Consider the following 25025-nt stretch of genomic DNA (forward strand, 5'->3'; position numbering starts at 1 on the left):
GCAACACGATTTTTTTGGTGCTGAGCTTCATGTCGGACCATTTCTTCTTCACCTTATTCGGAATTAAATAACTTTAACGGAATGCAAACAATAGCATATATGTGAAATGTTTTAAGCTGGATAACAGAAGTTGTACATTTAATTTATTATTTAATTAATTTAATTAACAAACCTCTTCCGTAGCCCAACGAACATTGGAAACACTATTCACTGCAACAGTTATTTCCTTCCATATAGCATTATTTTGCTGGCCTTTAATGCCAGCTATAGGCTACCAAATAAAACCAGACGGTTCGCATCCACCAGTGACCCGAGCGTCTCCATTTGGGTCTCGGAAAAATTCCTCTATTTTACCGTTGGACGTTTCTCCATGTCGTAAAAGTAAGGGGCGAGACTTCTGAAGACGTGCTTTTATATGGGCGTGTTACGTTAATTACGATCGATCTCAGCCGCCGTATTTATCAACACCAAGATCCTTCGTACGCTGGGATTGGTGTGATACGAAGGTTTCGTAAATCTCACGTGGGTCCTATCGTAAGATGAATCATGCGTTCAGATTTGCGCTCATTTCTACGTTCGTTTGATAAATGAGGGCCAGTGTGTGTGTGTGTGTGTGTGTGTGTGTGTGTGTGTGTGTGTGTGTGTGTGTGTGTGTGTGTGTGTGTGTGTGTGTGTGTGTGTGTGTGTGTGTGTGTGCGTGTAGTATTGTTTATTATGGAAAAGATCCGCTCAACAGGAGCATTTGTGCCAGGCAGACACACGGCAAACTGACAAATTAGAAAGATTTTTGTTCGGTATCTCCCTGCTTCTGAAATGCGCGCACATCTCCACCCACCACTCGTCCGCATACATTGTTGAAATCATATGCTGAATGCTTTATTCTTTTTCTATGTGTTTTTTAGTTAATGATCAGGCTATTGTAAGACCACGTTGGCTCTGAAATCGCAGACAAATACGATGCCCTGCAATAGCCGCAATTATTCTCTCACGCACCATGATGAAGGAACAAATTTGTGGTAGGAACTAGGAACTAAAGTTCCCGCCTATGTTTACTGGGACCCACGCCGGCGAGAGACATCTACATTCCGATTGGCTGGCGGTATTTTACAGCTGAAACGCTACTAGCTAATTTGCATAGAGTTGAGCTGTTTCAACTCTCATTTACAGCTTTACAGCTTTAAAGCTATCGCATAAGCGTTTTATCGCTCCTATCGCTTTATCGCTCATGTCTAATAGAATGTGAATGGGCGTTTATCGCTCAAAACGCTTTACAGCTTTTGGTGTGAACGCACAGTGACAGGCCCAAGCTGTATCACTAAACTAATCAATGGGTCAATTTAATATTAATACAAAGAAGGGGAGTAAATCTGTACAAAATTGGGCAAAAATTAACAATCAAAAAGCATAGAAGATAAAGAACAAATAGATACAATCTTTAATTCTTTCTTTTTAAATTCAGTGTTTGGCCAAGAATTTTGGTGTAAATCAAAACTTTAACCTGCTGATATATAATTTCCCTGTTTGGACGATCGAAAAGGTCTCCGAATCGACAGCGATGGAAAACCCTTATGTCCTCTAACCACACAACCATGGAACAACACAACACACCTTTACCCTCCACACACACACACTCGTCACAAACACACACACACACTCGTCACAAACACACAACTCCTCACAAACACAAACTCCTCCTCACGCACACTCCTGCTCACACACTCCTCCTCACAAACTTCTCCTCACACAATCCTCTCAGGCAGGCTGCAGGATCTCCTCGTCACCATGGGTAAAATCAACGGCTGTCTGAAGTGCGTCTTCGTCCTGCTCAACGCCTTGTTCGTGGTAAGAGCTCCGGTCCTCCCGCTCATTCACTATTCATCCAATGGAACCGTTGTTTGGGTTTGGTGGCTTTCTTTCTTTATTTTAGTTTGTTTGAGAAAACATCTGTTTCCTACTAAGGGGTATAATAGTGTCACCAGTGCTAGTGATACTAATAATAGTGATAATAGTGCCACCAGCGCTAGTGATAATAATATGGTAAATGGTCTGCATCTTACATAGCACATTTGTGTAACCAGAGACCACCCAAACCTCTGTACAATATTGCCTCACAATAAACCATTCATACGCCGACAGCGGTGTCAGCCATGCAAGGCGACAGCCAGCTCGTCGGGAGCAGTTAAGGTAAGGTGCCTTGCTCATGGACACCTCGACAATCGGCTAGGAGGAGCCGGGGATCGAACTAGCAACCTTGCACTCACCAGCAAACCCGCTCAACCCCCTGAGTTATGTAAATGTGACGTGTGATGACCCTTGTTCCTGACTGTTATATGTTATATTGGCCGCTGAACAGGAACCTGCTGGAAATCAGCTTTATACTGAGTCAGGCCCGTTTTAAATTGTAACTTTGTTACCTTTAATACTTTGCTGTATAATAATAACAATAAAAAAATAATAATAGTGTAGTGATACTAATGAGAGTGATGATAGTATAGTGATATTACTAAGACGTATAATAGTGTCAGCACCTAGTGATACTCATGATAGTGTAGTAATACTTAGAAGAGTGATAATAGTGTAGTGTTACTAATAAGAGTGATAATAATTTAGTGATACTAATAATAGTGATAATAGTGTCACCAGCACTAGTGATACAAATCTCAGTGTAGTGACACTAATAACAGTGTAGTGATACTAATAATATTAATGCTAGTTTAGTGATACTAATAAGATTGAAATATTGTAGTGATACTAAGAGTGTAGCGATACTAATAAGAGTGATAATAGTGTCATCAGCGCTAGTGACAATAATAAGTGATAATATTGATAAACATGTGTGACATGTGATGTGCCTTGTTCCTGTTATATGTTAACAATGTGCCGCTGAACAGGGACCTGCGGGAAATCAGTTTAATACTGAGTCAGGCCCGGATTAATTTGTATCTTGGTAACCCCTAATACTTTCCTGTACAATAAGAAAATAAATAATAATGTAGTGATACTAATAATATTGATAATTGTTAAGGGACAGGACAAGGGGACCCAAACCCTGGACACAGGGAGTCAGAGACGGAGTGAAAGGAAGTAGGATTTATTGGGACATGGGGCAGACGACAAGCTGGGGCTAGGCAAGCGGTAGTCAGGCAGGCAGGGGTTCGGCGACAGGTAGGCAGAGTGACGGACGTAGAGAACTAGGGAAGAGGGAAGAGGGTTACGAGGAGAACGGGGAAAATGAACTGATCTTGGTGAGTGCTGTTAGGACCGAACTGGCGCCGGCTGATTGGAGATCCCCGGCTGAAGTAGGGAATGGAGATTGCAGATGGCATTCCGTTTTCACATTCTGTTTTTACATTCCGTTTTCACACTGTTGTTGTTCTGTTTTCACAGTGCATTGTTCACACTTTGTGCGAACAATGCATTATAAAATACCGTTTTGAGATAAGTCAGACAATAACCTTTAAATTAGGTTAATGTCCTGTCAAACTAATTACGTATGTATAGACGGATGTATACATCCGTTTTATTTTTTTGGCTTAATCAGTTGAATAAATGAAAAAAAATTATTAAATTGTTTTCGTTTCTGCCTTCTACAATTAAAATTGGTACAATTTCTAACAGATACCTCAAGCTAGGGTGAAAATGTTTCATACCTTGTTGCTTTGTCTACCTCTTGTGGTGAAAGATGAACTTGTTTGGTCTTTTTGATCTTTATGAATGAATGGAACCAGTGCTGGGTGTTTTCTCCCTCTGGTGGTGAAACCTGATGTCGTAGTCAGACAACAGAAAGGGTCAGCTTCAATCATGGCTCAACTGACTGCTAACATGTGCATTCAATGTATTTCTTTGCTTCAATCATACATACTCTTTTATTTTGTCTGACGCTTTTTTAAATGCCTTGTCTTTCCTGGCAGCAGTGTTTTATTTGTAATATAGTGGCTATGACTTTGGAGAATAACATCTCATTCCGTTTAGATCTTTGGAGTTTTGATGATAATTGGACTTGTGAAGGCCCACCCGCAGGTAACCCCATCTCATGACCTCTACGTGACCTCCACATAAACCTCAACATGACCTCTACATAAACCTCCGCTTGAGCTAATCTCATGACCTCATCACATGACCTCGTCACATGACCTCGTCACCTGACCTCGTCCCCTGACCTCGTCCCCTTACCTCCCCTGTCCCTAATGTCCTCAGCTGTCAAGCCAGATGGGCCCCGGATCCTGGGCTGGGCTGTGGGTATTCTCCGTTGGGATGCTGCTGGTTTCCATCCTCGGGCTGACGGCCGCCAAGACCGAGAAGACAGCACTGCTCAAAGGGGTAGGACAGACAGAGAGACAGACAGGCAGGCAGGCAGACAGACAAACACACAGACAGACAGACAAACAGAAACACAAAGACACACAGAGACAGACAGACAGACAGACAGACAGACAGACAGACAGACAGAAGGGTGTTGACTACTGTGTCTCCAGTTTGCAGGTCTGATGGGGGCCATAATGATCATCATGATGATCTTAGGGATCGTCATGGCTTCCTACAGAAACCAGGTCTCTTTCTCTGTCTCTCTCTCTCTCTCTCTCTCTCTTCCTCTCTTTGATGGATCATTGGGATAAAGAAAGTAAACGTGCGCTCTCTCTTTCTCTCCAGTTAAAGAACATCCCCCCTGACTTTGTTAGACAGATGATGGCAGATAACACAGTACAAGAAGGTCTCGACAACGTCCAAGGGCAGGTAAGTTGCGACCGTTACCTTGACAACCTTTTGTTACCCTGACAACCTGCTGTTACCCTGACAGCGCACTGTTACCCTGACAACGTCTTGTTACCCTGACAACGTGCTGTTAACCTGACAACACGCTGTTACCCTGACAATGCGCTGTTACCCTGACAATGTCTTGTTACCCTGACAACGCGCTGTTACCCTGACAACGGGCTGTGTCTCCCTCCAGCTCCAGTGCTGTGGCCTTATGAGCTATGAGGACTGGGGGAACAGGATCCCTTTATCCTGTGAGTGTTTAGAAGACAACGTGTGCACAGACCGCCCAGGGGTAGATATATCTATACGTCTGTCTATCTATCTATCCATCACATCAGCTGACTATGTCTGATGCATAACGCTGTTTGCTATATCATGTGTTTGCAGCACTTGGAAGGTCCAGCTAAAATCTACTCCAGGGTAATGGATGATCAGTAATCAATCTTTTTATCAATATATCAGTACCAAACCAATCAATGCTGCTGATCAGTACCTAACCCGTGTGTGTTTGTGCGTGCGTGCGTGCATGTGTGCGTGTGTTTGTGTGCGTTTCTCCAGCCGTGCTTCCCCATCGTGTCCGACCTGCTGGTTTATGCCTTGACGTTCTCCATGGGTGTCTTCTTTGTCTTCGCTGTCACCGCTGTGAGTTCTCAGACACATCAGCACCCTAATGCTCACACACACACACACACACACACACACACACACACACACACACACACACACACACACACACACACACAATAACGTGTGTGTGTGTGTGTGTGTGTGTGTGTGTGTGTGTGTGTGTGTGTGTGTGTGTGTGTGTGTGTGTGTGTGTGTGTGTGTGTGTGTGTGTGTGTGTGTGTGTGTGTGTGTGTGTGTGTGTGTGTGTGTGTGTGTGTGTGTGTGTGTGTGTGTGTGTGTGTGTGTAGCTCCTCTGCCTGTGGGCGAGCCTCCTGATGATTGGTCAGGTGAGGCGTCACGACGGCGGGCGCGGAGGACAGGCCATCGCCATGACGACTCCTGGGTACAAGCTGAGCCCTGGCTCCTGACCTCTGACCTCACTCCTCATTTCTGCTTCTAAATGAGTCATGGAATATGATGTCAATAGTGACATCACCAGGAGACTGAGAGTGTTTCAGTGGTGTTCCCATTAAAGAAAACAAAAGAAATTGTTCCTCAATGTTAAGTGTTCCATGTGTTCATTCTCCTGTTACAATGTACCTTGTTTCAGTGACTCCTCCCCTCCATTAATGTAAGAGGACAGGTGGAATCCTCCCTTCTATGCATATGTAATTAGCTGTTGACTCCTCCCCTCCATTCCTGTAAGAGGACAGGTTGACTCCTCCCCTCTATGCATATATAATTAGCTTTTTACTCCTCCCCTCTATGCATGCATAAGTAGCTGTTGACTCCTCCCCCCTATGCATATGTAATTATCTGATGAAGTTCCTTACTGCTGGGAGGTTTCTGACTCGTGACGCTCCAGACCGACGCTCCTCTGACCTCAGACAGCAGACCTCCCACGTCAGACCAAGGCCCTGTGTCGCTGCCTCATGGTTCTAACATGGAGCACTTCAGGCAGGGGCTCCTTTGAAGGACTGTTTGGCCTCGCATGATTCTTCACGGGCCCTGAGCCTGCTGAGGGGTAGGAGGAAGTTGTGTCTCAGTAGGCCACTCCCCTTCTTAGTAGGCCACTCCCCTTCTCAGTAGGCCACTGCCCTTCTCATTAGGCCGCTCCCCTCCTCAGTAGGCCGCTCCCCTCCTCAGCCGGTCACTCCCCATCTCAGTAGGCCACTCCCCTTCTCAGTAGGCCACTCATCAGTAATAAGGTAATGCTAATAGTATAGTAGTAGCATTAAGGTGATATACTGCTAGTATAGCAGTAGTATTAAGGTGACATAGTAATATTAGTATAGCAGTAGGATTAACTTAATATAGTACTAGTAAAGCAGTAGTATTAAGGTAATATTCTACTAGTATAGCAGTAGTATCATTGTAGTATAGTACTACTAGTACAGTAGTATTAAGGTAGTATAGTACTATTATAGCAGTAGCATTAAGAAGTTAGTAAAGTAGTTCTAGTATAGCAGTAGCATTAAGGTAGTATACTCCTAGTATGGCAGTATTATTAAGGTGGTATAGTTGTTCTTGTACAGCAGCAATAGTATTTAAGTAATAAAACAGATAAGCTATGCACAGTGCTGAGTGTTTGATTCCCCAGAGAGAGAGACACCGTATCGATACTAGAACTAATTTACTAGGTCAATGATGGCCTCTTTCTGTCCCATTCAAAGGCTTCTTCCACTTGTTCAACACAGAGAGGTGTTGTCGTGTGTGTTTGCAGGTGTTTTCAGTGTCTGCATGTGTGTTTATATCCCAGTGCAGTGGCGGACTCAGACTGTTTGAAGGGCAGGGGCGAAAAAAATAAAAAAGGGCACATTCTGGACAACATGGGGCCCCACCAGCGGACACAGTGGCTTTTCTAACTTGATGGTGTTTTGTTCCCCCAACGGAGCCTTAAAGGCAGCGCTGCCTGGAAGGTCCTATCCCCTAACCTAAGCAAGCGCTGCCTTGAAGGTCCCATTCGGGGCACTTGTTACATCTCCATGTAGCACTTAAAAGAATAGTTGGGCTCATAATTGAAACGGGGAGTCTGGGGGTCCTGCCCCTGAAATTGTTTTGCTTCAAAGACACTGTTTCCCCTTATTCTAGCGACTTTATAAACACCAAAATGAGTTGTTCACATCATTGTGTACTTTCACATATTAGCCAAAGAAAGGAGGATGCTTTACTGCTTTCATCTTTACTAACATTTAAGTAAAAATTAGACTGGAGAAAATTCAATGTGCCGCTACCATACAGTCTTTGACCACTAGCCAGCTACGGAAACATTTAAGGAAGTTTCCTTCATGTTGAGGTGATAGCTGACCATTATCGTCTCTCTTGCATGAAATGACCTACACTTGAATTATCTTGAACGCTCAAAAAATGTATATACATTTTAAACGGATTATGAAAACTGAAAATATTAAGTTTTTCTTTTCCACTATGGGTACTGACATACTCTTAATCCGCTTTTTGCTTCGTTATCCAGTGGAGATTTAAGTACAACTCGATGAAGCTGTTTGTCACGGCGACGCGACGCCACATGAAAGCAGCGCCTCGCATTCCCCGTTCGTCAGCTACCAAAGAGAGGAACGTCTGCACCTCAATAGCTAACCACAACATGTTTTTTTCGGTTTGCCATATTCTTGCTCCAGAGGGCACATCATCATCATCATCAGGGGCAACCTATAGGGCACTCATTCATTTTTGTTCACGTGTAAAGGGCAGCCAATAAGGCACTTTCTCTCATTTTCACCACCATAGAGGGCACTTTAGCACACTTTTTCAACCATGGGGGCACCAGATGGGCAGAAGGGCACTAGAAGGGCACCAGACGGGCAGAAGAGCCCTAGAAGGGCATAAGGACCAGACGAGCAGAAGGGCACCATCAGGGCACTAGAAGGGCACTAGAAGGGCACTGGAAGGGCACTGGAAGGGCACTGGAAGGGCACTAGAAAGACCAGACGGGCAGAAGGGCACTATCAGGGTACTAGAAGGGCACCAGATGGGCAGAAGGGCACTTGAAGGACCAGACGGGCAGAAGGGGACTATCAGGGCACTAGAAGGACCAGATGGGCAGAAGGGGACTATAAGGGCACTAGAAGGGCAACAGACGGGCAGAAGGGCACTATCAGGGTACTAAAGGGGGCACTAAAACGGCATCAGACAGGCAGAAGGGGACTATAAGGGCACTCATTAAGGCACGTCATTGAATTTTCTTGTTCTAGAGGGCACATCATCATCATTTATTGGATGAAGGAGCACCCTAGAGGGCACCTAATCATGATTTTCACGTGAAAAGGGCAGCCAATAAGGCATTTCCTCTCGTTTTCGACACTCTTGAAGGGTCGCCCCCCCTGAGTCCGCCACTGTCCCAGTGTGTATGTGTGAGGTTTAGTGTCCTTATTTGTTTGTGCGTCGGCCTCCGTGTGTGTCTGTGTCAGTGGTTCAATAGAGGGCGCTATATTCCCTTGAATATATCTGCCAACTATGAATCAACTGTTATAAATACGAAATAAATCAACAAGAAACATAGCATTCATCCTCTTTTAATTGTGTGATAGACCGTACATGCCACTGCCAGCAACCATTTAAATGCGTCTCAACGTCAATGATTTGGGCTAGGCTAGTAATTCATTCGAAATAAAGCCCTCCTCCAAGTCAGGGGCGCCGGCCACGTTGAACTCAATGTAAGCTCGCCAATGAAAGGCAGAGGAAGCCTTTCATTGGCGCAAGAAAATTTGGCCATGGGTCGCACCAGTGTGCGCCCCAGGCCTATGGTATCGCTTTTCTTTTTTGTTATCACCAAATGATTGGGCAATTCAACCAATCAATCAAATAGGCTACCTCCCTCAGCAGCATTCGCGCAACGCAACTACATGCAGAGAAGAGTGTAGTCCAGGGTATACGCGGGTATACTGCGTATACCCACTTATTTTTCAGTCATCATTGCGTATACCCACTTCTAAATCCCCCCAGATGCGCACCATTCAGTAGTATCTGCAAGCCAAATTGCCCACTTTTTTGCGTTCACACCAAAACCTGACGGGGCGACAAGATCCCAAGTTTTGATTTGTCGCGCCACACTTTCGCCGTGCACAGGCGAGCGCGTTCACGAGGATTTGTGCAGCGACAAATCCACTTGAGTTGAAATATTTCAACTTTGACGCGAATTTCGCGTGATGATGGCCAATCAGCGTTCAACGGCGTGGCCACTGAGTGACATATGTAACTTAACAGCCAATCAGCGTTCAACCGTCAAACTCAGTGCAGTGCAGTCCGGGGTGAACTGTAGCATGGAGTTGAAAGTGATTGTTGCCGTTTGCGACTCCCGGAGCTCTAGGCCTATTTATAATAGTATATAATATAATATAATTGTATATATAATATCACGGCCAAAAGCTCTGTGCGCCATGACCCACGCTACTCTGCCTCTTATTGGCTAATACTCGCTGCCTTTACTGATTCGATTGTGGAATAATTTGAATGATGATTTTCAATCATCATATATTTATATATATATTGATTATATATATATCTAACGAGATGATTGATGTGGAAGAGAATGATGTGCGTTTTTTTTAATCTGAGGTGAAATACGAGCAAGGATGCATTGTCAAATTCAGATCTGAAGTATTTTATTTAAATAAATCTTCAAAAAATTACTGAAACACCATGTTTGCCTCATCTATATTTTACATTCATGCAGGCTGCCTGTGTGACCAGCAATACCTACAAACTGCTCCTGATCAAGTCATGTTAATTTTATAATGGTGGCCCACTCTGGCCCATGTGTTGCAAATCAGCTGTTCAAAGACACAGTTTACAAAATAAATTACTGACTTGCCAAGTGAGAGAATAGGTGTCATGTGACAATGAGCAAATACTACTGAAGGATTTTTTTGGGTAAACTAAATAGAGTAGTCAAAAATGTCACTGTTTCTAAAACAGGACGTTTTTCTGGGCTGCGTTAAAAAAGGGCAAACATTTAGAGTATACCCATTTCTCCAGGGACCAGTACACCACTGGGTAGATCGCTAACTGGCAGAGAGTTGTAAGCACATTTCTTCCCATTTCAGTGAAGGAATTACGTGCAAGTGAGTTACATGTTAATTTATTCTTTCGGCCTGTAACCTATGAACAAATAAAGCAACTGTCCCATATTTCTAACTGCAACTGAATTAGACATTGAGACTCAAAAAAATGGACCTTACCACGTATTCGTCTGGTATGTTTCCTGCTGTTGTGTTGCGGTCGACAGGAAACAAAGCTCTGTGTTGGTCTCTGATTTGGAGCCTGTGAGAAATAAAATAACCCTTGAGAAACCACCGTGTGAAACACTGTCGTTCATTTGAGTGCAATGCTGAAACCAGTGAGATGTTCCCCTGAATATTTCGACAAGCTCCTCTTCTGTTGTTGGGGGTTCAGAAGGACCGCCATGACAGACCTTCCTCAGTAGTCCTGAGCAGGGGCATTGCGAGGTAGTGTGGGGGCCCCAAGCAAGAATTCTTAGGGGGCCGATTGTTGACGGGGGGGGGACGGGGGGGGGGGTTCGGAGCGATTGTTGACGAGGGGGGGGGGGGGGGGGGGGTGAAGACGTGGCCGATAGATGAACTTTTTTTTTTTTTTTTGGGGGGGCCTTTTGGGGGCCCTAGTAGTGGCCCGGGGCCCCAAGCAATTGCCTGGTATGCCTAATGGGACGCGGCGCCTCTGGTCCTGAGCTGCCCAGCAGGGCTATTTTCGGGTTCCGGTTCTGCAGCTATTTAAGTTCACCCTTTCTTACAGACGGGGGTTATCAGCATTGTATCCTTCCCCGGATTGTCGGGAAGACTTGCATTAAGTTGTTGACCTGGTTATTTTTGTTCTGGTCTGGTATAGTATGATCGATCGTTTTGTTAATGGTTTGTTAGACATTATGCAGACCATCCACTGATCCGGATACGCACATGAACTCAATCCATGATGTGTTGTTGAGTTTGTTAATTCTCTCATGGTCAGCCATGTTGTTGAGGTCGTCGCTTTGAAGACCCCCACCCTGCCAGGCCTTCTTCCTCTGTGGTTGAACGAGGTGTTCTGCTGTGATGCACATCATGTTCCATTGTAACCCCATTGTACCTCGGACACGTTTTCTACTGAATTACATCAAGGATGTGGTAAAAGTGGTTTATAATGTACCTGCAACCCGGAAAAACACAATCTTAACCGGGTTAATGAACACACAAAGAACATTTCAACAGGAAATCAGAATTATTTCTCACGGGAAACCCGGCCACAGAGCTGAAGACCTCCACCCTCTGAAGACCTCCACCTCTCTGAAGGCCTCCGACCTCTGAAGGCCTCCACCCTCTAAAGGCCCCCACCCCTCTGAATGCTTCCACCCTCTGAATGCCTCCACTCTCTGAATGCCTCCACCCTCTTAATGCCCCCCACCCCTCTGAAGGCCCCCACCCTCCCAGGCCCCCTGCTCTTGAACCCTCTGCAGGCGTCCTGCTCTCTCTCTGCACGGCATCTGCCTCCACTGTGGTTGAATGGGGGGATATGCTCTGATGCTGTAGTCATGTGACCCCATTTGTACCTCGGAAAATGTTTTTCTATCAACGTCACATAGTTGACCCATCCTTACCCTAACCACACAACCAATGGTCTAGTCTACGTGATACGCAGGTATACGCCGTATACCCACTAGGAACGCACCAGGATTTGCGTATACCCACTTAAAAATGTGCACGGATACGTATCAATCGTTTTGTGACAGATCTTTCACTTCTGTGTTTATTTTTCGCAAATACCGGTTGGGTATAACTGCAATAAAATACTTTAAGCAGGGAAAGTTATCTCCTACATTCACCATTCATAAAATTCCCCCTGCGCGCTCGCGCTCTGCCCTGTCTTTGTTACGAAGCGCGAAGCTGCCCCTGCATCTCTGCACGTTAGTTGGCGGGCCGAGCCCCTCCTTCTCGCGCGTGTGTGTGTGTGCGCGCGCGTGTGCGTGTGTGTGTGTGTGTGTCCAGTCCTCCCATATTATTGTGTAAACCACATAACAAGTAGTCAACAGAAGACAATGTTTTAATCCCACTTTATATCTCCTTGTTACTTTTAGATGAGAGGCCAGCCTTTCAGACTGGGTGTCAGGCTAGGGAATATAAAAACAGGCATCCATGGTTAGAGTGGAGGGAAAAAAAGTTAGGTAAATGTCAGCCAACATACAGTTGGTATACACAATTGAAATTCATAATGTTAATCACTATGCAAATGAGAGTAAAGCTAATTCATGGTCATTTTTAAGGTGCAGTAATTTCACACTTGTACACAATTCAATCACTGTATGGTATGTTAGATAACAACAGTAAGAGCTCAAATTAGAGCAATTGAAAGAGTGGAACATTAGTCTCCAGTCATCTCCTTCTCATGCACTGGTTAGCCATGGTTGTAAAGAGTTCATTAAATTATTTTGAGTAGATTTTGTCCTTGTTTAGCATGTGCTATTGCTACAATAGATATACAAAGGACAACTTGTCATTTTTGTGTTCTATTTGTTCATACTGTAATTAAAACTGATAAACCTACTCAGCTTTCCATGATTGTTGATAATCGTTATACTCTTAAATCAGCGGGTTGTAGACCCCTCCGTTGGTGAGTGTGGTGCGACACCCCATGAGCGCCACACACGTACACGTACCGGTGGGACGGGTTTGTACGAGGCTGGGAGGGAATCATCACAGTATACCCACTACAATAAAATAGACTACACCACTGCACACAACCATGAAACAACACAAAACACCTTTACCCTCAACACACACACACACACACCCCCACACACACACACACACACACACACACACACACACACACACACACACACACACACACACACACACACCCACACTCGTCACAAACACACACCTCCTCACAAACACACTCCTCCTCCTCACCCACACTCCTCCTAACACACACCTCCTCCTCACAATCTCCTCCTCACACACTCCTCAAATACTCCTCTTCACACACTCCTCCTCACACACTCCCCTCAGGCTGCAGGATCTCCTCGTCACCATGGGTAAAATCAACGGCTGTCTGAAGTGCGTCTTCGTCCTGCTCAACGCCGCGTTCGGGGTAAGAGCTCCGGTCCTCCCGCTCATTCACTCTTCATCCAATGGAACCGATGTTTGGGTTTGGTGGCTTTCTTTATTTACATCAGTTTACTACAAAGGGGTATAATAGTGTCACTAGCACTAGTGATACAAATCTCAGTGTAGTGACACTAATAACAGTGTAGTGATACTATTAATATTAATGCTAGTTTAGTGACACTAATAAGATTTAAATATTGTAGTGATACTAAGAGTGTAGCGATACTAATAAGAGTGATAATAGTGTCACCAGCGCTAGTGACACTATTATGACACGATAAAATTGATAAACATGCGTGACATGTGTTGTGCCTTGTTCCTGTTATATGTTAACAATGTGCCACTGAACAGGGACCTGCAGGAAATCAGTTTAATACTGTGTCAGGGCCGGATTAATTTGTATCTTGGTTACCTCTAATACTTTCCCGTACAATAAGAAAATAAATAAATAATAGTGTAGTGATACTAATAATATTGATAATTGTTAAGGGACAGGACAAGGGGACCCAAACCCTGGACACAGGGAGGCAGAGACGGAGTGAAAGGAAGTAGGATTTATTGGGACAAGGGGTAGACGACAAGCTGGGGCTAGGCAAGCGGTAGTCAGGCAGGCGAGGGATCGGTAACAGGGAGTCAATCATGCAGGCAAGCACTCTGCGACAGGCAGGCGGGTAGTCAGGTAGGCAAGGACTCGGCGACAGGTGGGTAGTCAGGCAGGCAGGGGTTCGGCGACAGGTAGGCAGAGTGACGGACGTAGAGAACTAGGGAAGAGGGGAGAGGGTTACGAGGAGAACGGAAAATGAACTGATCTTGGTGAGTGCTGTTAGGACCGATACAAACTGGCGCCGGCTGATTGGAGATCCCCGGCTGAAGTAGGGAATGGAGATTGCAGATGGCAGACAGGTGCGTCGGGAGAATGAGGACCAGTGGCGTCAAGTGGCCACTAAACGGGGCAGCTGGACCGTGTAGCAGGACGCGGCGCAACAATAATAGTGTAGTGATACTAAGAGGTATACTAGTGTCAGCAGCTAGTGATACTTATAATAGTGTAGTGATACTTATAAGAGTGATAATAGTGTAGTGATACTAATAAGAGTGAAAATAATGTAGTGATCCTAATAATTATAATAGTGTCACCAGCGCTAGTGTTACCAATAAGAGTGATCATAGTGTAGTTATACTAATAAAAGTGATAATGCTGTCGCCAGCGCTAGTAATACTCATAAGAGAGATAAAAGGAAGGAAGAGCTGGTTTATGTTATCTAGTCTGAAGGTTTATCTGGATCAGAGGAGAACTGATCCACTGAACCAACGTCCTCACTGTTCTTGTTCCGTTTTCACATTCTGTTTTTATATTCCGTTTTCACACTGTTCTTATTCGGTTTTCACAGTGCATTGTTCACACTTAGTAGGAACAATGCATTAAAAAATACTATTTTGAGATAAGTCAGACAATAACCTTTAAATTAGGTAAATGTCCTTTCAAACTAATTACGTATGTATAGACGGATGTATGCATCCGATTTATTTTTTTGGCCTAATCAGTTATAAAAAATAAAATGATTAAATTGTTTTCGTTTTTGCCTTCCACAATTAAAATCGGAACAATTTCTAACAGATACCTCAAGCTAGGGTGAAAATGTTCCATACCTTGTTGTTTTGTCTACCTCTTGTGGTGAAAGATGAACTTGTTTGGTCTTTTTGATCTTTATGAATGAATGGAACCTGTGCTGAGTGTTTCCTCCCTCTGCTGGTGAAACGTGATGTTGTAGTCAGAGAGCAGAAATGGTCAGCTTCAATCTTGGCTCAGCTGAGTGCTAATCTGTGCATTCAATGTATTTCTTTGCTTCAATTATACATGCTCTTTTGTTTTGTCCGAAGCTTTTTTAAATGCCTTGTCTTTCCTGGCAGCAGTGTTTTATTTGTAATATAGTGGCTATGACTTTGGAGAATAACATCTCATTCCGTTTTAGATCCTTGGAGTTTTGATGATTATTGGACTTAAGGCCCAAGCACTTGAACCGCAGGTAACCCCATCTCATGACCTCTACATGACCTCCACATAAACCTCAACATGACCTCTACATAAACCTCAGCTTGAGCTAATCTCATGACCTCATCACATGACCTTGTCACATGACCTCGTCACTTGACCTCGTCCCCTGACCTCAGCCCCTGACCTCCACTGTCCCTGATGTCCTCAGCTGTCAAACGAGATGGGCCCCGGATCCCTGGCTGGGCTGTGGGTATTCTCCGTTGGGATGCTGCTGGTTTCCATCCTCGGGCAGACGGCCGCCGGGACCGAGAAGGCAGCACTGCTCAAAGGGGTAGGGCAGGCAGACAGACAAACACACAGACAGACAGACAAACAGAAACACACAGACACACAGAGACAGACAGACAGACAGACAGACAGACAGACAGACAGACAGACAGACAGACAGACAGACAGACAGACAGACAGACAGACAGACAGACAGACAGACAGACAGACAGACAGACAGACAGAAGGGTGTTGACTACTGTGTCTCCAGTTTGCAGGTCTGATGGGGGCCATAATGATCATCATGATGATCTTAGGGATCGTCATGGCTTCCTACAGAAACCAGGTCTCTTTCTTTAACAAAGTCAGGAACATCCCCCCTGACTTTGTTAGACAGATGATGGCAGATAACACAGTACAAGAAGGTCTCGACAACGTCCAAGGGCAGGTAAGTTGCGACCGTTACCTTGACAACCTTTTGTTACCCTGACAACCTGCTGTTACCCTGACAGCGCACTGTTACCCTCACAACGTCTTGTTACCCTGACAACGTGCTGTTAACCTGACAACACGCTGTTACCCTGACAATGCACTGTTACCCTGACAATGCGCTGTTACCCTGACAATGTCTTGTTACCCTGACAACGCGCTGTTACCCTGACAACGGGCTGTGTCTCCCTCCAGCTCCAGTGCTGTGGCCTTATGAGCAATGAGGACTGGGGGAACAGGATCCCTTTATCCTGTGAGTGTTTAGAAGACAACGTGTGCACAGACCGCCCAGGGGTAGATATATCTATACGTCTTTCTATCTATCTATCCATCACATCAGCTGACTATGTCTGATACATAACGCTGTTTGCTATATCATGTGTTTGCAGCACTTGGAAGGTCCAGCTAAAATCTACTCGAGGGTAATGGATGATCAGTAATCAATCTTTTTATTCAATATTTCAGAAAACCAATCGATGCTGCTGATCAGTACCTAACCCGTGTGTGTTTGTGCGTGCGTGCGTGCATGTGTGCGTGTGTTTGTGTGCGTGTCTCCAGCCGTGCTTCCCCATCGTGTCCGACCTGCTGGTTCATGCCTTGACGGTCTCCATGGGTGTCTCCTTTGGCTTCACTGTCAACGCTGTGAGTTCTCAGACACATCAGCACCCTAATGCTCAGCACACACACACACACACACACACACACACACACACACACACAATAACGTGTCTGTGTAATGTGTGTGTGTTTGTGCGTGTGTGTGTGTGTGTGTGTGTGTGTGTGTGTGTGTGTGTGTGTGTGTGTGTGTGTGTGTGTGTGTGTGTGTGTGTGTGTGTGTGTGTGTGTGTGTGTGTGTGTGTGTGTAGCTCCTCTGCCTGGGGGCGAGCCTCCTGATGATTGGTCAGGTGAGGCGTCACGACGGCGGGCGCGGAGGACAGGCCATCGCCATGATGACTCCTGGGTACAAGCTGATCCCTGGCATCTGACCTCTGAACTCACGCCTCATTTCTGCTTCTGGAAATGAGTCCTGCGCTATGATGTCAATAGTGACATCATCAGGAGGCTGAGACTGTGTCACTGGTGTTCCCATTAAAGAAAACAATACATTTGTTCCTCACCATTAAGGGTTCCATGTGTTCATTCTCCTGTTACAATGTACCTTGTTTCAGTGACTCCTCCCCTCCATTCCTGTTAGAGGACAGGTGGACTCCTCCCTTCTATGCATTTGTAATTAGCTGTTGACTCCTCCCCTCCATTGCAGTTAGAGTACAGGTTGTCTCCTCCCTTCTATGCATATGTAATCAGCTGTTGACTCCTCCCCTCCATTGCATTTAGAGGACGGGTTGTCTCCTCCCTTCTATACATATATAATTTGCTGTTGACTCCTCCCCTCTATGCATATATAATTAGCTTTTTACTCCTCCCCTCTATGCATGCATAAGTAGCTGTTGACTCCTCCCCCCTATGCATATGTAATTAGCTGACGAAGGTCCTTACTGCTGGGAGGTTTCTGACTCGTGACGCTCCAGACCGACGCTCCTCTGACCTCAAACAGCAGAACCTCCTCACCCATCAGACCGAGGCCCTGTGTCGCTGCCTCATGGTTCTAAAGGTGCGGCCACACCAGACGCGTATCTCGCATACTTTTTACGCGAGATACGCACGTATAATGTTGCTTGACCATTTTGTGTCAAAAATGGTTGCATACGCGCAATACGCGCAATACGCGCTATACCTTTCCCTGAGTGACTTCCACCTCCTGCGACATACGTCCACTGACAAGAACATATATACATATTAAGTTGTGTAACCTGACAAGCGGGACAGTCTGTTGTAGTAGTATCACTTAATATTACTGCTAACTGGTGCTACCGCTAACCGGCGCTAACTTTTTTCATAGTAGAACACAACCGATAGCTGAAGCCAAGCAAAATACACACACACACACACACCAGGAACGCCAATATCCTCTGCCACGTCGACCCACGCCCTCTCTGTTTTGTTCCTGTACCTGTACGACACCATCGTGGTGTCGTACAGGACAGGACGGCCGCACACGGCGACGATGATATTTTGATCCGCCTCCATTTCTGTTCGTGTAGTGTCTGTAGTGTTGATCAGCAGAGAAATAGTCCGCCAAGACGTTGAGGTTGCTTAGTAACCAGAGACTCTGTCCATGCAAGTGAACGGAGCGTTCCCTCTTCGTCATAACTATCAAACCAAACATCCTTCACATTCACCGAGCGAACATTATGAAAGTAAAATGCACATTTCTCGCTAGAAATGTTTCCATAAAAGCATTTAATGGCGTAACTATGTTACTATTTCCACACAGAATAAAGAAAGATGTCGGCCGTATGCTTCTGTCCAAGCTCACTACTCTCTGCCAGTGACGTCGGGTCAAGCTCAACGCTGATTGGGCAACATGGCTAATCGTCATGCGTATGAGCGTAAAAAGTTAAATTTTTTGAACTCTTGAAATGCACGCGATATACGCGCGTATAGCGCGTAAATATACGCGCCTCATACTCGCAATACGCGCTTACAATGTTGCTTATACGCGTATTACGCGTAATACGCGTAATACGCGCGTAAACCAATGGTTCCCTATGGAAAAAATGGCGATTTCATACGCGAAGTACGCGAAATACGCGTCTGGTGTGGCCGCACCTTAACATGGAGCACTTCAGGCAGGGGCTCCTTTGAAGGACTGTTTTTTCCTCGCATGATCCTTCACGGGCCCTGAGCCTGCTGAGGAGTAGGAGGAAGCTGTGTCTCAGTAGGCCACTCCCCTTCTCAGTAGGCCACTCCCTTTCTCAGCCGGCCGCTCCCCTTCTCAGTAGGCCGCTCCCCTTCTCAGTAGGCCACTCCCCTTATCAGTAGGCCACTGCCCTTCTCATTAGGCCACTCATCAGTGTTACGTTAATGCTACTAGTATAGTAGTAGTATTAAGGTGATAAACTAGTAAAGCAGTAGTATTAAGGTGACTTAGTAATATTAGTATAGCAGTAGGATTAACTTAATATAGTACTAGTATAGCAGTAGTATTAAGGTAGTATTCTACTAGTATAGCAGTAGCATCATTGTAGTATAGTACTTCTAGTACAGCAGTATTAAGGTAGTATAGTACTATTATAGCAGTAGCATTAAGGAGTTAGTAAAGTAGTTCTAGTATAGCAGTAGCATTAAGGTAGTATACTCCTAGTATGGCAGTAGTATTAAGGTGGTATAGTTGTTCTTGTACAGCAGCAGTAGTAGTTAAGTAATAAAACAGAGAAGCTAGGCACGGTGCTGAGTGTTTGATTCCCCAGAGGGCGAGACACCATATCGATACTAAAACTCATTTACTAGGTCAATAATGGCTTCTTTCTGTCCCATTCAAAGGCATCTTTCACTTGTTCAACACAGAGAGGTGTTGTCGTGTGTGTCTGCTGGTGTTGAAGTGTCTGCATGTGTGTTTATATCCCAGATTGTATGTGTGAGGTTTAGTGTCCTTATTTGTTTGTGCGTCGGCCTCCGTGTGTGTCTGTGTCAGTGGTTCAATAGAGGGCGCTATATTCCCTTGAATATATCTGCCAACTATGAATCAACTATTATAAATACGAAATAAATCAACAAGAAACATAGCATTCATCCTCTTTTAATTGTGTGATAGACCGTACTTACCACTGCCAGCAACCATTTAAATGCGTCTCAACGTCAATGATTTGGGCTAGGCTAGTAATTCATTTGAAATAAAGCCCTCCTCCAAGTCAGGGGCGCCGGTGTAAGTACCATATCGGCTCGGCTTCCAGATCGGCTCGGGGTCCGTCGTCTGCTGATTACGTCACACAATACGCTATCTACAGCAATAAGGTTTTTGATGGCTTAAATTAAAGAGCCTGTAATGGTCTTTCATTTTGAACATAGACCATTCCCAACCTATCTGTATGCTGATAGTTTCCTTCTAAAAACAAAACATCCCTCGGAATCATGTTGGCTGTTAAGATAAGCCGTCCATGTTGCCAGATTGGGCACATCTTCAGCCTGATTTGGCTACTTTGAATGACGTTAGGCTGGAAAAACGGGACATATGCCCAATCTGGCATATGTCGAAACCAGACGAAACTAGACATAGACCTACTCGCGCTCACACATGTGTTCGCTGTTGCCTCGTGGTTGCTATGACTACAGCCAGAGCTACAGCACAAAACAGCCAATCACAACTGTCCGACGTACAGCCAATCACAATGTACGCCCATTCAAGCGTACAGCCAATGATATTGTGTAACGTAATCAGCAGACGACGGACCCCGAGCCGATCTGGAAGCCGAGCCGAAATGGCACTTACACCGGCTACGTTGAAGTCAATGCAAGCGCGCAAACTGTTTGCTGTCTATCAAGCAGAGACAGCCTTTCATTGGCGCAAGAAAATTTGGCCATGGGTCGCACCAGTGTGCGCCCCAGGCCTATGGTATCGCTTTTTTTTTTGTCATCACCAAATGATTGGGCAATTCAACCAATCAATCAAATAGGCTACCTCCCTTAGCAGCATTCGCCCAACACAACTACATGTAGAGAAGAGGTAGATCGCTAACTGGCAGAGAGTTGTAAGCACTTTTCTTCCCATTTCAGTGAAGGAATTGGACTCCCCAAGCAATGTACTACTTAAAACGAGCAAGTGAGTTACATATTAATTAAGTCTTTCGGCCTGTAGGCTATAAACAAATAAAGCAACTGTCCCATATTTCTAACTGCAATTGAATTAGACATTGAGACTAAAAAAAAATTGACCGTACCACGTTAAAAAAAATATGAACCTTCCCACGTTAAACACTATTTCCTGTTCGTCTGATATGTTTCCTGCTGCTTTGTTGTGGTTGAAAGGAAACATAGCTCTTTGTTGGTCTCTGATTTGGAGCCTGTGAGAAATGAAATAATCCTTGAGAAACCACCGTGTGTGTGACCGTTCATTTGAGTGCGATGCTGAAACCAGTGAGATGTTCCTCTGAATATTTCGACAAGCTCCTCTTCTGTTGTTGGGGGTTCAGAAGGACCACCACGACAGAACTTCCTCAGTAGTCCTGAGCTGCCCAGCAGGGCTATTTTCGGGTTCCGGTTCTGCAGCTATTTAAGTTCACTCTTTCTTACAGACGGGGGTTATCAGCGTTGTATCCTTCCCCGGATTGTCGGGAAGACTTGCATTAAGTTGTTGACCTGGTTATTTTTATTCTGGTCTGGTATAGTATGATCGATCGTTTTGTTAACGGTTTGTTAAACATTATACAGACATCCACTGATCCGGATACTTACATGAACTCAATCCATGATGTGTTGTTGAGTTTGTTAATACTCTCATGGTCGGCCATGTTGTTAAGGTCGTTGATACTGTAATGGTCAGCCATGTTGTTGAGGTCATTGGTACTGTCATGGTCGGTCATGTTGTTGAGGTCTTCGCTTTGAAGGTCTCCGACCTCTGAAGGCCCCCACCCCACTGAAGGCCTCCACCCCTCTGAAGACCCCCACCCTGCCAGGCCTTCTTCCTCTGTGGTTGAACGAGGTGTTCTGTTGTGATGCACATCATGTTCCATTGTAACCCCATTGTACCTCGGACACGTTTTCTACTGAATTACATCAAGGATGTGGTAAAAGTGGTTTATAATGTACCTGCAACCCGGAAAAACACAATCTTAACCGGGTTAATGAACACACAAAGAACATTTCAACAGGAAATCAGAATTATTTCTCACGGGAAACCCGGCCACAGAGCTGAAGGCCTCCACCCTCTGAAGACCTCCACCTCTCTGAAGGCCTCCGACCTCTGAAGGCCTCCACCCTCTAAAGGCCCCCACCCCTCTGAATGCTTCCACCCTCTGAATGCCTCCACTCTCTGAATGCCTCCACCCTCTTAATGCCCCCGACCCCTCTGAAGGCCTCCACCCTCCCAGGCCCCCTGCTCTTGAACCCTCTGCAGGCGTCCTGCTCTCTCTCTGCACGGCGTCTGCCTCCACTGCGGTCGAATGAGGGGTTATGCTGTGATGCTGTGGTCATGTGACCCCATTTGTACCTCGGACAATGTTTTTCTATCAACGTCACATAGTTGACCCATCCTTACCCTAACCACACAACCATGAAACAACACAATACACCTTTACCCTACACACACACACACACACACACACACACACACACACACACACACACACACACACACACACACACACACACACACACACACACACACACACACACACACACTCGTCACAAACACACACCTCATCACAAACACTCCTCCTCCTCACCCACACTCCTCCTCACACACACCTTCTCCTCACAATCTCCTTCTCACACACTCCTCAAATACTCCTCTTCACACACTCCTCCTCACACACTCCCCTCAGGCTGCAGGATCTCCTCGTCACCATGGGTAAAATCAACGGCTGTCTGAAGTGCGTCTTCGTCCTGCTCAACGCCGCGTTCGGGGTAAGAGCTCCGGTCCTCCCGCTCATTCACTCTTCATCCAATGGAACCGATGTTTGGGTTTGGTGGCTTTCTTTATTTACATCAGTTTACTACAAAGGGGTATAATAGTGTCACTAGCACTAGTGATACAAATCTCAGTGTAGTGACACTAATAACAGTGTAGTGATACTAATAATATTAATGCAAGTTTAGTGATACTAATAAGATTTGAATATTGTAGTGATACTAAGAGTGTAGCGATACTAATAAGAGTGATAATAGTGTCACCAGCGCTAGTGACACTAATAAGTGATAATATTGATAAACATGTGTGACATGTGATGTGCCTTGTTCCTGTTATATGTTAACAATGGAAATCAGTTTAATACTGAGTCAGGCCCGGATTAATTTGTATCTTGGTTACCTCTAATACTTTCCTGTACAATAAGAAAATAAACTAGAACTGCAAGCAGTTATCCCGGGGTCCAAGCGATGTGCATTTCGCCGGCACAACGCAAAGCATGTATTCAAAACGCTACCGTGAACCTGTGGATATAAAGGTTTTGACTGTGAGAGGTTCGGTGTGGGAGTTATAGCCCCAAACGCGTTTTCCTTGGTATAGCGCCACCTAGGGACCGGCGTGTCTGGATTTTGTCGTCTGCTTAGTCCGAACAGATTTGGATCTAGTCATGCAATTGGCGTGTCTGCACCATTTACGGTTTGGGCTGTGGTCCCACTTTTAGGGAGGTAAGTATAGGAATAAAAAAAAAAAAACACTACAAAAACAATAGGGATCCAACCTGTTGGCTTGGACCCCTAATAAATAATAGTGCAGTGATACTAATAATATTGATAATTGTTAAGGGACAGGACAAGGGGACCCAAACCCTGGACACAGGGAGGCAGAGACGGAGTGAAAGGAAGTAGGATTTATTGGGACATCGGGTAGACGACAAGCTGGGGCTAGGCAAGCGGTAGTCAGGCAGGCGAGGGTTCGGTAACACAGAGTCAATCATGCAGGCAAGCACTCGGCGACAGGCAGGCAGGCAGTCAGGCAGGCAAGGACTCGGCGACAGGCGGGTAGTCAGGCAGGCAGGGGTTCGGCGACAGGTAGGCAGAGTGACGGACGTAGAGAACTAGGGAAGAGGGGAGAGGGTTACGAGGAGAACGGAAAATGAACTGATCTTGGTGAGTGCTGTTAGGACCGATACGAACTGGCACCGGCTGATTGGAGATCCCCGGCTGAAGTAGGGAATGGAGATTGCAGATGGCAGACATGTGTGTCAGGAGAATGAGGACCAGTGGCGTCAAGTGGCCACTAAACGGGGCAGCTGGACCGTGTAGCAGGACGCGGCGCAACAATAACAGTGTAGTGATACTAAGAGGTATACTAGTGTCAGCAGCTAGTGATACTTATAATAGTGTAGTGATACTTATAAGAGTGATAATAGTGTAGTGATACTAATAAGAGTGAAAATAATGTAGTGGTCCTAATAATTATAATAGTGTCACCAGCACTAGTGATACCAATAAGAGTGATCATAGTGTAGTTATACTAATAAGAGTGATAATGCTGTCGCCAGCGCTAGTAATACTCATAAGAGAGATAAAAGGAAGGAAGAGCTGGTTTATGTTATCTAGTCTGAAGGTTTATCTGAACCAGAGGAGAACTGATCCACTGAACCAACGTCCTCACTGTTCTTGTTCCGTTTTCACATTCTGTTTTTACATTCCGTTTTCACACTGTTCTTATTCTGTTGTCACAGTGCATTGTTCGTACTTTGTGTGAACAATGCATTATAAAATACTGTTTTTGAGATAAGTCAGACAATAACCTTTAAATTAGGTAAATGTTATTTTTTTGGCTTAATCAGTTGAATATATGAAAAATAAATGATTAAATTGTTTTCGTTTTTGCCTTAAAAATCGGAACAATTTCTAACGGATACCTCAAGCTAGGGTGAAAATGTTTCATACCTTGTTGCTTTGTCTACCTCTTGTGGTGAAAGATGAACTTGTTTGGTCTTTTTGATCTTTATGAATGAATGGAACCATTGCTGAGTGTTTCCTCCCTCTGGTGGTGAAACGTGGTGTTGTAGTCAGACAACAGAAAGGGTCAGCTTCAATCATGGCTCAACTGACTGCTAATATGTGCATTCAATGTATTTCTTTGCTTCAATCATACATACTCTTTTGTTTTGTCTGACGCTTTTTTAAATGCCTTGTCTTTCCTGGCAGCAGTGTTTTATTTGTAATATAGTGGCTATGACTTTGGAGAATAACATCTCATTCCATTTAGATCCATGGAGTTTTGATGATTATTGGACTTGTGAAGGCCCACCCGCAGGTAA

At 45.0% G+C, this 25025-nt stretch overlaps 2 protein-coding genes and 1 long non-coding RNA gene across 6 annotated transcripts in view; all 3 read left to right on the forward strand.

The window, feature by feature from the left end:
• The first annotated feature begins 1709 nt into the window (after positions 1-1709).
• On the forward strand, positions 1710-17357 carry LOC132455710 (CD63 antigen-like). 3 transcript variants are annotated; one of them, XR_009525323.1, is made up of 10 exons: positions 1710-1842; positions 3973-4020; positions 4198-4320; positions 4476-4550; positions 4651-4734; positions 4952-5050; positions 5146-5178; positions 5317-5400; positions 5673-6007; positions 6078-7141. XR_009525323.1 is itself a non-coding variant. In XM_060049646.1 (9 exons), exons 1-9 carry the CDS (start codon positions 1783-1785, stop codon positions 17217-17219), a joined length of 726 nt encoding a protein of 241 aa, XP_059905629.1. In that variant the 5' UTR covers positions 1710-1782; the 3' UTR covers positions 17220-17357. The 3 variants fall into 3 exon arrangements, 2 of the variants coding, with proteins under 2 accessions (XP_059905629.1, XP_059905630.1); XM_060049646.1 differs by lacking the exons at positions 5673-6007; positions 6078-7141 and adding an exon at positions 17100-17357; XM_060049647.1 differs by having other exon boundaries at positions 5673-7141.
• Positions 17358-18911: 1554 nt separating this feature from the next.
• LOC132455716 (uncharacterized) lies at positions 18912-19860 on the forward strand. The gene is made up of 2 exons (XR_009525326.1): positions 18912-19186; positions 19217-19860. It is a non-coding gene; the product is annotated as an uncharacterized LOC132455716 (long non-coding RNA).
• A 2680-nt stretch (positions 19861-22540) lies between these two features.
• The window catches only part of LOC132455711 (23 kDa integral membrane protein-like), a 6098-nt gene continuing 3613 nt past the window's right edge, over positions 22541-25025 (forward strand). For both annotated transcript variants that reach the window (XR_009525324.1, XM_060049648.1), the window contains exons 1-2: positions 22541-22695; positions 24974-25021. Coding sequence is in view for 1 of the 2 variants with exons in the window: in XM_060049648.1 (XP_059905631.1) it covers positions 22636-22695; positions 24974-25021 (108 nt within the window). In the remaining variant the exon portion in view is untranslated. The remainder of the gene's footprint in view (positions 22696-24973; positions 25022-25025) is intronic.

The sequence above is a fragment of the Gadus macrocephalus genome, chromosome 4 (assembly GCF_031168955.1).
Source record: "Gadus macrocephalus chromosome 4, ASM3116895v1".
Classification (NCBI taxonomy): Eukaryota; Metazoa; Chordata; class Actinopteri; order Gadiformes; family Gadidae; genus Gadus; species Gadus macrocephalus.

Bases quoted from the DNA above. Each gene is read 5' to 3' on its own strand.
- LOC132455710 (XM_060049646.1), top strand. From the start codon at position 1,783: ATGGGTAAAATCAACGGCTGTCTGAAGTGCGTCTTCGTCCTGCTCAAC. The intron at 4,321-4,475 runs GTAGGACAGACA...CTGTGTCTCCAG, and splicing joins AGACAGCACTGCTCAAAGGG to TTTGCAGGTCTGATGGGGGC. The intron at 4,551-4,650 runs GTCTCTTTCTCT...CTTTCTCTCCAG, and splicing joins TGGCTTCCTACAGAAACCAG to TTAAAGAACATCCCCCCTGA.